The sequence below is a fragment of the Crinia signifera genome, chromosome 8 (genome assembly GCF_055691185.1).
Source record: "Crinia signifera chromosome 8, ASM5569118v1, whole genome shotgun sequence".
NCBI classification, from domain to species: Eukaryota; Metazoa; Chordata; class Amphibia; order Anura; family Myobatrachidae; genus Crinia; species Crinia signifera.
Window position 1 is genome coordinate 27181415 of NC_139224.1, and position 15412 is coordinate 27196826.

At 43.7% G+C, this 15412-nt stretch overlaps 1 protein-coding gene across 6 annotated transcripts in view; it reads left to right on the forward strand.

Annotated features, from left to right (window-relative positions):
• The window catches only part of MAGI1 (membrane associated guanylate kinase, WW and PDZ domain containing 1), a 413627-nt gene that overhangs the window by 285717 nt on the left and 112498 nt on the right, over positions 1–15412 (forward strand). For all 6 annotated transcript variants that reach the window (XM_083156031.1, XM_083156033.1, XM_083156032.1 and 3 more), the window contains one exon: positions 7652–7771. In XM_083156031.1, coding sequence (XP_083012157.1) covers positions 7652–7771 — 120 coding nt within the window. The remainder of the gene's footprint in view (positions 1–7651; positions 7772–15412) is intronic.

Genomic DNA, 15412 nt, shown 5'->3' on the forward strand with positions numbered 1-15412 from the left:
CCTGCTGTCCTCCAGAAGCTCGCCGGCCATATGGTATATTTGTTTATAGGGATAAAAGGGTGTTTATAAAAGTGATGCCTGTTTAGCAGCCAGGCCAAAACAGGGGTCAGTATAGATTCTGCAGGCAAAAACTCATTGTGTTCAGAATCAGGTGCTGTTTAGAACAGTGTTTCCCAAACCCGCTCTTCATTGGACACGCAAAGTGTCCAGACCTCTGTTGGGATTCCCGTCATCAAAATGCTGGCGTCGGTATTCTGACTGCCGGCATCTGAACTACCGGTCATCCTTATGTATGACGCACAAGACTGTTGCAGTGTCCAGTGCTATACAATTGCAACAAATAGAAAGCCCACAGGCTTCACTTAACGTGGGGTTCTTCTCACACCCTACTGAGGTGCAAACAGAAATCCACGATAAGTAGGGCTTTTTACCCTTATTGTGGCCACAGTGAGTGCATTATCTCATTGGGCCGATTCCTATGAATCGGGCCGTGAAATTGGCCCATATTGGGTCAGTTTGAGCTCCCCTCAGGTCTGATGTGTGGTGGTCACCCTGCTGGCTGGTCACCCTGCTGGCTGTTCGACCACCCAACCTGGGACTTCCCTCTCCGTGGCGAGGTGGGTGGAGAGCAGATCCACAACAACAAATTGTGATGAATTATATGCGTCCCAGCCGCCCGGGAAGGTCTCGTACACGCCTCACGGGGTATCAGGTGGCCGTACCGTACACTGCTGCGAGACATCTCAGCAACCTTAGATCTGTGTACACGTTCCACATCATTCGATGGTCGTTGACCATCGAATGATGTGTTGTTTCCCCGCAGGCTGCGAATGGATGTTGATGGAAAACATCCATTCGCAGCCAGTGCAAACGTACGCGCCTTGCGAATGGTGGGCCGGCGTACCACCATTCGCAAGGCAGGGTTTGGTTGACTCGCAAGGATGCAAATTCGCTTCCCAGCGAATCAACTAGAATACCCCCCAGTGTGTATGGGGCTTAAGACAGTAGAACAATTTCTACATGCTTGGGATAGACAGAAGAATATTCTTACAAAGAAATAAGGATCAAATATTGTTTGAGGCAACAATATGGTTAAAAAAGGAGCAGACTAAATGGTTCTTAGCTGCCGTCAAATTATATTTCTTGTGCTGTATGAATGATACATTCTGTGCAGTAGACACTCGGTACTCACGCAACTTTTTGCTTTCACCCCCCCCCCCCCCCCCCGACAAGCACCTTGGTATTTTTTGTATTTTATGTCTCTGCGGTGTCTTTGGATTGAATGCTAATTATAGGCCCCAGGAAAAATGGTCTGGCTGCTAAGCCTAGGAGCTGCAAGGCTGGATCTTGTCCAAAGTGGTCACTGGAGTGAGGCCCGAGTGTCAGGATAACGTCTACAATGATTTCCTTTCTCGTTGCGCTGACAGACCCCAGTGACACTGGAAATGGTCCAGCCGCTTGGCCCGAGTTTCACATTTTTGTGTTAGCCAACTTGGACACCTACATACTGTACATGGCTGAATCTGACGCCAATTGTATATTCTTATGGCCGAGCTGTGATTCTGATAGATCTGTATTTGGCCGACATAAGTGTGTGTCTCCCGTATTTAATCGGATGTGCCCCACAGGGTGGTATAGTAGTATGTTCTGGTATATGCATATGTCTGTCCTTTAATACAGATAATCTTTATACTGAAATAATCTGCTGTATAGTATATGGTCCTGATCTGTCACCATTATGACAAACATGCCCAATGTTCATTTGATATGAATACTTTGTTTGGCAGCTTTATACGGGGTATTCAATCCAGGATCCCGACTCTCGGAACGTCCAGACAGTCGGAATCCCAGGCTGTTGTTGTCCAGTCCGACAGCACATTGATGGTCAGAATTCAACGTTCCGACTGTCGAGTGTCAGAAATTCCACGGATCGGCGGAAAAATGGCCATGAATTTGACAAACCGTGGCAGTTTCCGACAAAACAGATCAGACTTTTTAAGATCTGACACCCTTCAATGCGGTCTTTGAGGACAGCATTGAATAGGTGAGTGGCCATATTTCTCCTTTCACAGATGGAATACCCCCTATGTCTTTAAAGCTGCACAAACCTCTTTTTGGAGGACCAATCCTAAACGGCAATCTCTTGATTGTAGCCTTTGATTGGTTCTTTCTGTATCAGCTCTTCACTGGTTGGATACATGTAATGTTGGATGGACAGCAGAGGGAAAACCTGCTCTGAAGGGGAGAAGAGTAACCTTTATAGTTGCATTGTTTTGCCCATGTTTGTGCACATTCAAGGTGTATACAAGACCAAAGTATATATATGAAAACAGTTGATGTTGCCCATAGCAACCAATCAGATAATGTCTGTCATTTCTCTATTTGATTGGTTGCTATGGACAACATAACCATTTTTACCCTTTGAGTGCCAAGTGAATTTGTCAAAATAAGAGTGAAAATTTTTATTCATCATAATGACCTGGTAATTTTAACCTTATATAGGAGATATCGGGTGAGATTTAATAGGATGAGATATTCAAAAAGTGAGAGATTTGGTAAGAAAACTCCAGTTTTTTTAAAGCGGCAATCTTTTGCACTGCAAAATCATACTGGTTTAGCAGTGTAAATGATTGCTGCTTTAAAAAAACTGGAGATTTCTTACCAAATCTCTCACTTTTTGAATATCTCATCCTATTAAATCTCACCCATCATCTTAATTTTACACAACATTTTTTATTTGAATTTATATAACAAATGCGAGCGACGCCGACAGAGCTGTTGGAACTCAAGGGGTTAAGAGGCGGTAGTAAATGTAACTCTATAAGTCTTTTATATCACCAGGCAGATTTCCTCATCCCTTCATATATGTGTTTTGTTTATTAACCAGGTAAAACAAACTACAGTGTAATCTATTGTTAATTATAATGAAAAAAAAAAAAGACATTGGTAAAATTGGACACAAAATCTATTTTTAGGTCAGTAATTTGGAAGATGTTTTATTAATAGAGAATGAAGTGCGTTCCCGTCTGCATGTGCATCCACTTATAAATCAGATGAAAACCAGCAAAGCTGACAGTGTGCAATCAATTGCTGCGCCTCCGTCTCCAGGGGGGGGGGGGGGGGGGGTTGGTAACTAATACCTAAATATATAGAAACAACGTGTAGAGATTAGATGTGGTGAAGCCTGTCGCCATTCCCCCAGTGCAATCTAATTGGAACTGTAAACAGAATTACATTGAACACTGACCACGGTTCTGTCTGTGAGATGATGTGTGTTGTTATACAGTAAATAGCCGATCAGTAAACATGACTGGGGGGGGGGGGGGGGGGTTGCAACTGAATCCAGTGTTTTATGTACCAGCCTTTCTATATAAAGTGACCATCTCTTGGGTTAACCAAGAACCCAGTAATAATCACCAATCTAGAGATGGCCATTAATCATCGGTCTGATAGTAATGCAGCATGTCTTGCAGCGCCTAGCCCTCCCTACTTCTACTCTGTTGGTTCGTTGCACTCGTGTATCCCCAGTAACTGATGCTCATGGTTGGTCTAGAACAGGGGTGGCCAAACCTGTCCCCAAGATCTGCCAACAGTTTATGTTTCTCAGGCCACCTGTGGATCTATAGTAGGAATGAATTCAGCAGGTTTGAAAATGTGACAGTTAGTAATGACTACAGCTGTGCACCAGCTGGGTGATCTGGGGAATGTGACAGTTAGTAATGACTACAGCTGTGCACCAGCTAGGTGTCCTAGGACATGTGACAGTTAGTAATGACTACAGCTGTGAACCAGCTAGGTGATCTGGGACATGTGACAGTTAGTAATGACTACAGCTGTGCACCAGCTAGGTGATCTGGGACATGTGACAGTTAGTAATGATTACAGCTGTGCACCAGCTAGGGGATCATGGGAATGTGACAGTTAGTAATGATTACAGCTGTGCACCAGCTAGGGGATCTGGACAAAGTGGACCGTTGGTAGATCTCGAGGACCGGTTTGTCATGACGTCAGCCGCTCAACCCACGCAGGCCACGGCATAAAACACTGTCATTCCACTTCTACCACCCCTGAACGCCCCTCCTTCCCTCCTCAAGTTCGCTCCTGGGGATTGTGCATGGACATATTCACCCATGCACATGCCCAAACCCCCCCACCCACGGAGAAGGAGCCAAATAACACCCCTGCAGATAGTCTGGTTGAATGCCAATCACTTTACCAGTTGGTTAGGCAATATGATTTTTGTGCTAAGCACTTGTGGGGGCTGAAGCATCCCCCCTCCCTCTGTGATTCTTTGCTGTGTCTATGCTACAGAGATTTTGGATGCATAGTTCTCCAATGGGGGCAAGAATACATTAGCATATCTCCACCGTACATTCCTAGGGTAAGGCCTAATCCTCCATTCATTTGGCAGTGTGGGATAACGCTGTTTGGTATAAACCATCCATGAGAATGTAAATACCCTCTGTCCCTTACTGAGCTATTAATAGCGGCTGCTTCTAAATCTTCTTTTAACTTACCCCACTATAGCACTAATGAGTGCACTGCAAACAAACTTATAATTGCATTAATCAGTACAACTGGAAGCTGCCATATTGGTCCTGCCGCTGAACTGAAATAAAATCAGCCATCAAAGGCTTCAATACAGCAGCGTCCCCAATGGGCGCACCATTCTGAACGACGGTGGGACATGTGTTTGGCGCAACAACAGTCGCTTTTCATGAAGCGTCTTTCAGATGCGGGAGAGTTCTTGTGTTAGTAAAAATGGATGTCGCTATAAAATTCTATTTCATTTTGATTTCGATTTTTTTAAAGCTTTTGTCTAATGTTCCGTTAAACTCTTTCTAAACGCCGCCATTTCTCGTCGTTATGCAAAGTGTATTTTGCTTTGCTTCCTCCAGAAAGCAAACATTGTGGGTTTGTTTTAAGTGAGGTTTGTAATCATCGTACACATCCAGACGGCTTAGAGAAACCCTTTGATTTTGCCATCTGCCGAGCGTGTGTCCAGCAAACAGCTTGTCACTTTATTCAGTGGGGGGAAGGAGCCTTCACACCTCCTTCCTTATCCTTGGCTGTTCGGTTCCTTCTTTCCCATGGTGCTTTAAATACTTGCTCAGATCCGTTTCTGTTATCTAGGGAATGTCAGTGAGATACAGTAGATCCTCATATAGATAAGATTCCCGGTTTGTTTTATGAACCGGTCACCCTATATTGGAAAGAGGTATTAATGACCCAGAATCCCAGAATGTCATTTATTTGCATAGTGAACCTGCCCTGCCTACTATGATGTTTTGTTTTATTTTATGCCATTCCCAATAGTAAAGTGTATAGCAATAGGTATGAAATAAACACATTCTCCCAAGTTTTTAATAGATCATTCAAAGTATGTTTTCAGCACCTTCCTGAAGTACAGTGTACTGGCCATAGATGGAATATATTCATTAGGTCAACCATATTTATGTCGAAATGCATTGTGTTGACCACTGAAGGTCAACCTGGCCTAGGTCATGAAATAGGTCGCCATGGCGAAGGTCGACACAAACGTTAGCTCAACAATGAGAAGGTCAACAGTCAAAAGGTCAACATGCGTTTTTCACAGTTTTTTTGGCGCCGACATGTGCCGACAGGCGGTATTTCATGCCCTACCATCCACTACGGCGTGGTGGGAGAATGAAATAGTGTGCCGAACGCAGCACACTAGAAAGTGTCCATGTCGACTTTGATGACATTCAGAACAAAAAGAAAACGGGAAAAACTCATGTCGATCATTTTGACTGCTAGCCAGCCAATCAGCTCCTACCTGCCATGTTAGAGACAGTGTTTGAAAAATGTCAGGCAGGAGCTGATTGGTTTACATATTAGAATATTGATTTCTTTGGGCTAATGATGACTTAGGTAGGAGTTGTTTAATAATGTGTGCTCTGTCTTGCTGCTATTACTGTTTATAATTATTTAAGGGATAATTTATCAATGGGGTTTACCATACGCGGGGAATGTTGCAGATGATAAATTGTGCTTCAGCCAATCAGATCCTTATGCTGGGTACACAACCGAACGATTTGGGCTCAATTCCCCCCAATTTCGATGTGTCTAACTACCGATTGTATGTAAAAAGAGCAGAATTGTTCACGTTTTCAATGCGATTCCGATACGATACGGTTGTTTGGTCGCTTTGGAGATTTTACCTGCTGCACTAAAGATTTATAATCTACATTGGATTGGGTACCGATCGTGTGCAGATTGTGTTCTCCAATCGTGTGACCATCGTGGTCGTTCTAGTGTGTACCCTACATAACTGTCCTGTGTTTGAAAAAAGACAGCTGGGCACTGATTGGCTGGCACCATTTATCACACGCAACAAGTTTTAAAAAACTCCTTGCGTAAGGTAGAACTCATTTGATAAATCAGCTCCTTAGTACCTGTACAGTATGTATCATTTTTTGTTGTTGTTGGAAATATAGTCAAAAATACCCCTGTGAAATGGATCATTTTTGATTTTTATATATATAAAATATGCAACAGTTTTCTTCTTTATTGGCAGCACGGATGGTGTAATGGTTGGCATTACAGTCTCACAGCACTGGAGTTATGGGTTCGACTCCCACCATGGGCCTAAATGTGTGGAGTTTGTATGTTCTCCCCGTGCTTGCGTGGGTTTCCTCTGGGTACCCCTGTTTCCTCCCACATTCCAAAAATATACTGGTGGGTTAATTGGCTCCCAACAAAATGAACCCTAGAATGAATGTGTGTGCGTGTGTACATGTGGTAGGGAATATAGATTGTAAGGTCCACTGGGGCAGGGAATGTTCAAATATTCTCTGTAAAGCTCCGCGGAATATGTGTGCGCTATATAAATAACTGGTAATAACTACATTTCTTTTCACTGTCATCCGTAACTCTCTTGTTGAGGGTTGTTGATAGGGCAGGGAAAGGTTTTGCACTTTTCCGGGTGAAATACATGGACGGCTGACCTCTCTGCTGCCAGAGGACGGGCCACCACCTCTAAGGAACATGTTCCAAATAAGCCTTTTAAACGCCCTTTACAAATGTCTAAGGGTGTTACATTTCTAATCATTGTCACTTAAGTCGCAATACCAACACTGCCTGTCAGAGGGTCTCAGCTATTCCCCTCTTGCTAAGGGCAGTACAGCTAGGAAGTGTCATCTGACGCCGGCAGCTGTGGGGTCATTTGTCCCCTCCCTCTGGCTGTCTGTTTTAGGCAGATGTTCGGTCATCTGACCCCACAGTCTGTGACTGTAGTAGTGCAGAGTATACCGTAGTGAAAGGGTAAGAGCTCTTGGTTGTGTGTAAATATATACTTTTATGGGTGAAATAATATCTTGAGCTGACTGTTTCGCTCGCAGACATTGATTATATGCGGATTTACTCCTCCACAGAGATCACTGCTCCTGCGGGTATTGACAGGCTTACAGAACCTGCGGCTCAACAGCTGTTGTGTAACTATAAGTACCAGCATGGCCGGACAGCTGGCATTATAACAATTGCAGAGTGGCAGGGAGTCTACCTTTTGGTCTAGGGACGTGACAGGGTTCGGGTTTTCTGTTTAGCATATTAAGTATGTTTTTGGTTTATTTAAGAAATATATGATGTTTTCTGGTATTTTAATGCTGTCATTTTAATTGTTTTGTTGCAGGCACAACACGAACACCTAGAGAAGGGGAAGTCCCTGGGGTGGACTACAGATTTCTGAGCGTACAGGAGTTTCTGGCGCTAGAACAGAGCGGAACTTTACTTGAAGTTGGAACATATGAAGGTATGTCAAATGTCATTGTTAATTTATTCATTATGTATCCAAAAATGACCTGCAACTTCTCCCTCCAACCTTCATGGCAATACAAAGTGGCTCTCTAGCATCTGTCTAAATTGGGAGTAAAGGTGACCATACACCAGCATAGTGTTGGAGCAATGCTCCGATCCCCTTACAGTTGCGTTGGTGGGATTGGGGATATTAAACATGTGTAAAAAATACCGGTCCCAGCAGCTATTGCAGAATCTGGACTTTTTGAACTTACTACACCCAATCCCCTGACGGATCGGCAATCATTGCTGCAAGTTGGTGGTGGGAAAGGCAATGCTGGTTTGTTGCGGGATTGGGGGTTTGAGTCCGCAGGTGTATGGACACCTTAAACTCCTAGAATCAGAGGGTTCAATATGTCAGTCATTGGTAGGCTTAGGAGGGGAACAAACAGCGGTGGAAGAAGGAGTCAATAAAATTATAAGATGTTCAACAGTTCAAGACACTAAAAGATGGGGAGGGGTGGGAACAAAGTTTCCAGGTTGGGCCTGGAAACTTTAGTAGCTGGTCACAACTTTCCAAAGTTTTCCCCCAACTGTATTCAAATTATAGAGCACTATCTAATTACAAAATTCCAGGCATAAATCAGAGATTTTTCATTTAAATGTGCCCCTAGATACCTTTCCAATCTCTAAAAATCAATGACCACTGCCAGACTTGCAAGCTTAATTATTTGATTGTAGATTTGACAAGATCATTGCATGCTGACAATTTTCCCAGACTCCTTTGCCTCTATAAGGAACTACCAGGTGTAGTGGTTATATCCTGGTTTGGTCACACCCCAGGTATCACAATGCACGCTTTACCTGGTCTTCTTTGTCAATTAGTTGTTGGCACAGGTGGAAAGGTGTTCTGTTATCCTGTCAACAATGTTATCATGGTCTGGATGTTGACATTCACAGTGTCGACATTGACAGATGTTGCATTATTATATTTGGCCTACTTTAGAATACCACTTGGGCTCACCATTCTAACACCCCGATATTAACTTATGAAACAGGAATTCACTACCAAGAAGTTTAGTGATACGTAGAGTATGTGAAGGCTCAATGCAGTGGTGTAGTCACAGTGCTTGTAGACCCTGGTCTGGTTTGGAGGAGATGTGTTGCTTTTCGACCTTGCGGGTACTGTGTAGACAACTGTCCAGGGCAGCCACACTGCTGTCAGTGCAGGAAAAGAGGAGCTGCCAGCCTGGGGAGCAGCATTGCGGAAGAGAGAGATCCCTCCCAAAATGGAACCCGCCTCAGAATAGACAGTCGGCCATTTTGAGTCTGAGATTTTTTAATAGGTGCAAATTTGTAATTATGACACTTTTTTCAAAGAAACAACTGCATGTTCTTCCATTATACTATGCGTATAGTCACACTAGCCTTACCAATAACTCACTCAAATGTTCAACAGTGACATCAACATTGTAGAGAGTGTGACATCAATGATTCCTGATGCCCACAACCTCTGGAGAGGTTCATTCATACGGTGTGTAGTATGAGGAGATGGTACTTGCTAGATCCAAGTTGCAGTAAGGACCTTTCTAGCCCAGGGAGAGAAGCAAAGCTGGTGGCCTCACACTGTCACTATCCATACCACCATCTATTGCTTTTTGTAACTAGATAGCCGCCATATGCACTCCCATGTTCGGTTTTTGCTTCTGCCCCTATTGTGCTGTGTCACATAATTGTGACTTTACAGGTCCTTTCTCCAACTAGGATCATGAGGAGATGTCCTGCACTTCCTCATTATTACGTGACATTGCTGTGATGTCATTAGGACAAATTCATAGATCAGGAAGCCCTTGCTGAAAGAATAAGATCTGGGTCCGGTTCTCCCAGTCAGGTAGTACTAGTGCAGCTCAGTGTAAATAAATTTTATACCATTTGGCTTGATAATTACTTATAGATACAGGTTGCACCAAAGGTATTAGTGCTGAAATTTGGATGCCCCTATCCTGCTTGCAACTCATTGTAGTGCTCCCTATACACATTATGCCACATTGTAGTGCCCCAGTGCACATTATGCACCACAGTTTTTAGCAAAACTTTTTAGAAGCTACTAGTCAATTTTCTGTCCTGGGTGCAGATGAGTTAGACCTAGAGGCGGGCCCACTAAGCTTCAGTGTCCCATAGCAACAGCACAAATTATAGCTTCTTATAGGTCCATAAAGTTCCAGGCACAACACTATGTCTAATGCTAACTCTGGGTTAGTTGCTGAGTTACAGGTTTTGTTCTGTGACCTACAGTAATTGTTTGATCGAGTCTTGCCCGAGTATTGCTGTGTACAGCACCTGCATGCAGTGGCAGATGTTATTACTTATGAGAATTCAGCCTGTCCGTTCCCTAGTAACATCACTGGGGTACGAGGCCGATAACTCGCTCTCTACCATCGGCTGTAGCTGACTTTAGAACCTCTCAATGCTGCGCTGTGTTTTCCAATATACCTGCAGTCAGTGTTTGTCTTGTTATTCTCCAGCCGTCACCACTTCCAGTTATTGACTGACAGCTTGGCACAAACAGGAAATTAGGAATTGCACCGCTGATGTATCACTGAATTATTGCTGGGTATGCATCTGGCCAAATATAACCGCCCCTGGCAAATGCATGGCATCAGCTGCCCACTGGGGATTTTATCCTCCTGGTTCTTCTAGAAGTTTAACACTACAAACATCATGATTTCAGCTCATCTCTGTACTCCGTGCTGCCTATTTCTTACCTCAATATATATAGCGTTGCCTTGATAAGTGTGCGCTCCATGTTAGTAGGCTATACGCGTTTGAATCCGAGCCATATGGTAGCGTGTGTAGTATGGAGTAGGCTCACAGCGTATCTATTGTGTGTTTTATCTGTGAGTGACATAGCTGATATTTCCCTGTGTAACGTATGTAATGGGGGGGTTGTGTATCATTTGTCAAGTCATAATGTTGAGAATGTAGACATTAAGGGCCAAATGTAATCAGGTGTGAGAATCAGAAAGTGAGACATTTTGGGAGAGTTTTCCCTTTTTTTTTAAAGCGGCAATCATTTACTCTGTAAATCAACCTGGTTTTTCAGTGAAAATGATTGCCGCTTTAAAAAAATGGTAAAACTCTCCCAAAATCTCTCACTTTCGAATTCTGAAACTTTATAGAGTTGACATATCATTCCTGTTGGGCCAGCTGTGACTTACCTGCTCCTAATGGTCTTAGCAGTAATATGATCACCACTTCTAGGTCACACCGCTAATCACACAAAGTGCAACCTAACCCTAACCTCCCCCTGCAGCATAACCCTAGCCCCCTCCCCCTCCATGCAGCCTAACCCTACACCCTCTCTCCCACAGCCTAACCCTACACCAGGGGTGGGGAACCTTTTTTGTGCCAAGGGCCAATTGTATGGTGGAAAAATCCTTCGGGGGCCATATGTAAAAATTTCTTTTATGCCGCTGAATAGGACTGACAGTCTCTGGTTGCTGTTAATTAAGAGGAATCTCGCAAGAACTACCGACCTCTCGCAAGAAGTCCCCTGTACTTGACTCCCGGAAAAGCCACCGGGTGGGTAGGAGGGCCACTCAGACCGGCTACGAGGGCCGCATACGGCCCCCGGGCCTGAGGTTCCCCACCACTGCCCTACACCCTTTCTCCCACAGCCTATCCCTACACCCTCTCTCCACAGCCTAACCCTACCCCCCCCCCCCCCCTCATCTTAATCGTAATAGTGACATTCTGACACATTGCCTGTCAACATTGTGGCGTCAAAATTATGAACATCAATATTGTTATTGTGGCCCTTTTGACTACTGCCCACAATGAGGTATATTTACAGAGCAGTGATAACACCGTGTTTAATGATAAAGAGGTTATCGCTCAAACTACAAAACAAGTGTTTGTAGAGAAACCATTGATTTCTCATGCAGTTTCTTCAGTAACGCAGTATACTGCATTCTCCATAGGAAGCTACAGAGATGGGCAATATCACTGGGCAGGGCCAGTGTTCTCACTGGAGAACACTGTCCATGACCGATCGCTCAGCACACATAGCGCTGACACATCGCTGAGCGCTCTGCGCTTCAGCAAATCTCCATGTGTGTGTAAATAAAACCCTTTATAGCTCTACAATTTACAATATACCTCGCCTAGCTTTGACGGATTGTCAGTTTTTTATAAGTATACAAAGTTACTACACACATTATGCTATCCTCAGGTTCCAAATCACATCCATGCAATTAAAGTAGCCTCCAAATTTACAAAGGTTTATTTTAAACCTAGAACAATTGCCTGTTGGAACACTTCCGTGCTGCAGCTTGGTTGTGTTGTTCTTTATACTGATATGTTACGTGTTCTCTTTCTTCTGGTCTGAGTTCCTCTGACCATAATCTACATGGTATGGGCCACAGCAATTTAAGCTAATTGCAAACCTCTCGTACATTATATTGAGCGTTATTGAATTCTATTCACATGCGATGAATTGTTCCAGGACGGTTTAAAAATAGAACAATTTTTGGTTTCATTCTAAATAAGGAAGTTAGTATCGATTGCAGGACAAAGTAGATGCTGCAGCCCCCTCTCTGCCGCGCACTTTTGTCTGAATCAATCTCTGCTCCAGCTGCCATCTCTGGGGTCTCGGCTCCGGTTGCCTGGCAACCAGAGTTTCCTCAAGGCAGCTTCTGAATAGCAAACGCTAGCAAGTTTCTGATGTCTGCAGACGGATTTCTCTGCTTCAGTCTAAGGGTTCTTTGTAGAACAATCATTAGGAAATAAGCATCTGCAATAAAGAAGTCATATTATTATACTTCATACATAAAGCGCACTGCGACCCGGGGTTTATTAGTGTTTTTACATGGTTTGTCATTCATTTCAATGACGTTAGGCCGGATTCAGAGATGTAGGCAAACGTATTGGCTGGAGTGAATGTGTATGCATCAACTGTGCGGACATTTTTTTTTTATTAAATTTTGTCCTGGTGGTTTTTTCTTTCCATGCGTAGACTATGTACCCAGATTACATCCACTGAGACTCATTTTTGGGCAGTTATGTAGTGATAACAGGTGCAATTCTGGACACACAAAAACCAGTCTTTAACTTTGGTACGATCGCTGTGATCTGGTTCCTGTTTGGACAGGTTTCGCCCATCAGTTGGTTAAGCCAAAAGTGGATCATTATATGGAACCTCTGGGTGAATGAATGGATTCTGAATAGTGCTTTAATATTTTACAAGCCCTTGGGTTACTCTGAGTTCCCCTATCCACTATAATACAAGTGCGCGTTGCTGTGCGGTTGTCACACAGCAATGTGCACCTGAATCAGATGTTGTTCTGGGTAGTCTGCAGTTGGAGATAACCAGTACCCATAGAATCTAGACACAAGGCTCTGTTTCTGGACTTTCCTCTGAATGTTAGGATTTATGCACTCCGGATGTTGTTGAACTACACATCCCAGCATGCCCTGCTACAGTTTTGCTATTTGGCCATGCTAAAACTGATGCAGGGCATGCTGATATGTGTAGTTCAACAACAGCTGGAGTGTCAAGGTTCGCCATCACTGGCATAGAGTGTTCTATCACAGCGAACAGGCGCTGGGGTGACACGACGCACACTCCCTAATCACCTGTATCTAACAGCTGGGAGATGACAGATTCAGAGAGAAATAGACATGGGGTACCACCTTTCAATTAGGCTGCTGCGGTGCTTAGGGCTTATTAAGCTTGTGTTTTCCTGTAAGCGGGCCTGGTTTAGTGCTAAGGATAACTGAGGTAAAAGTAGTTCTACTGTATGTCATTGTGTTATTGTTTTGTTTTGTTGACCCGTTGATTGTCATTAGCCCCCTTGAGTTCTGTGGCTTTTTCATGCCCTTTTTTTTCACAATATTCATATTCCAACAACCATACTGTATCTGTCATTTGTTTATATGGTTCCAATACAGTTTATACTTAAAAAAAAAAGTTTGAGTTTTCAGAAACTATTATTAGTTTGCTTACACCTCCTGTTATGGAAAAGCAGAAGTCACCAAAATCACCAGAACAGCCGGTTATTTTAAATGAATGACAAGAAAGCAAGACTAATATAATGTCTGTTGCGACAAAGTCGCATACATTTTCAGTCGCAGGCTCAGACACCAGCATGAACCAGCTGTTGTATGCCTGCAGTTTTGGACCATCCCTGTTGCCTCCCACAAATGCTCACTACCTATCACTACCTATCACCCCAGCATTCACCATCAGTCACATTCGCTGCAAAGCATGACTGCGACGTATGCACAGTGCAATAGAAAAACGCTCAGCTGCTGAGACATCCGCACAGCATCCATCTCTGAATCAGGACCATTCTTTAGAAGTGCCACAGAGATCTAGGGGATACATTTAAACTAAAGCGTCTAAAAATAAAAAGAGGGGATGTTGCCAATAGCAACAGAGGAATGATAGAATCGGATTGGTTGCTATGGGAACATCACCTCTATTTATTTTTAGAAGCCTTAGTAAATTTATCCCATACTGTGCAGTTTCTTGATTTTCTCTCATTCTAGGACAGCAATATGCAGGATTCTATACATATTTATGCAGTTGTTGGTTTGAAATGCATGAAACGTATAGAAATAATACGGGTAGTCCTCCGATATATATACTATTTTTAAAATCTGGAAGCATACCGCTCCAAAAGACTTTACTGAAGAGCATATGGGGGGAATTTGGACATTATGACCTCCCATCTCTGGATTTTATGTGTTGTGTAGTGTATGGGGCCACTGTCTGTTGAGAATTATAAGGTGGGGGGGTCTCATTTCACTGAATATGACTCCCCTCTTTAAACCGTTGAGTGCCAACGTTGCTGTGAGAGAGATACTCAAGATATCCGCTAAAACTGCCAGCGCCGCTCACAGCGTATTGAGGCACCGTGCCCGAAGCATGGCAAGCGAAGCGGGTCTCTTATACATAGATTCCGGGATAAGTTCTCAGAGGTTTGGACTAATATCCTTGCTGAATCTACGATAAGGACTAAAAGCCACACTTGCACAGTTTTCTGTTCAGGTAGAAATCTGCATTAAAAGCAGCGAGCAGGCATATCACAGGCTGCAATTGAATAGCCCCGGCGGTTGCTATAAGCCTGCGCTTGTCAGTGCAGTTAGTTTAAACCAGCCCACACTAGTGTGCCTTGAGCTGTTCTCAACTGTGCCCCCAGATCTAGAGATGCCCAAACCAGTTTTCAGCCACCAACAGTTCATCTGTTATTTACTGGTCTCTTCTTTTCATGTAAAGGGCCAATGTATTTTGTTTTTGTTACCTGTGGGGACCAGTGTGATTTATTTTTTTATATGGGAGCCAATTGGTTTGTTTTTTTCCTGTGGGGATCTCATGGTGTGCCTTGGCAATTTTAAAATCTTATTTAGTGTGCCGCAAGTTAAAAACGTTTGAAAATCACTGCCTAGGCAGATAGCTGTAATGTATACCGTGCCACAATGAGCCTGTGGATTTCGTATCGGGTGTGGCTGTTTTGAGGGCACACACTTGGTGATATTAGAGTTCCTGCGTACATTTCTGTTCCAGCTGTTTGGCCATCAGACCCCGTCAGACATGGCTCACCGATGTGCGTGACCAAGCGTCACGTACATATTCACGGCTGGTTACACGCCTGCT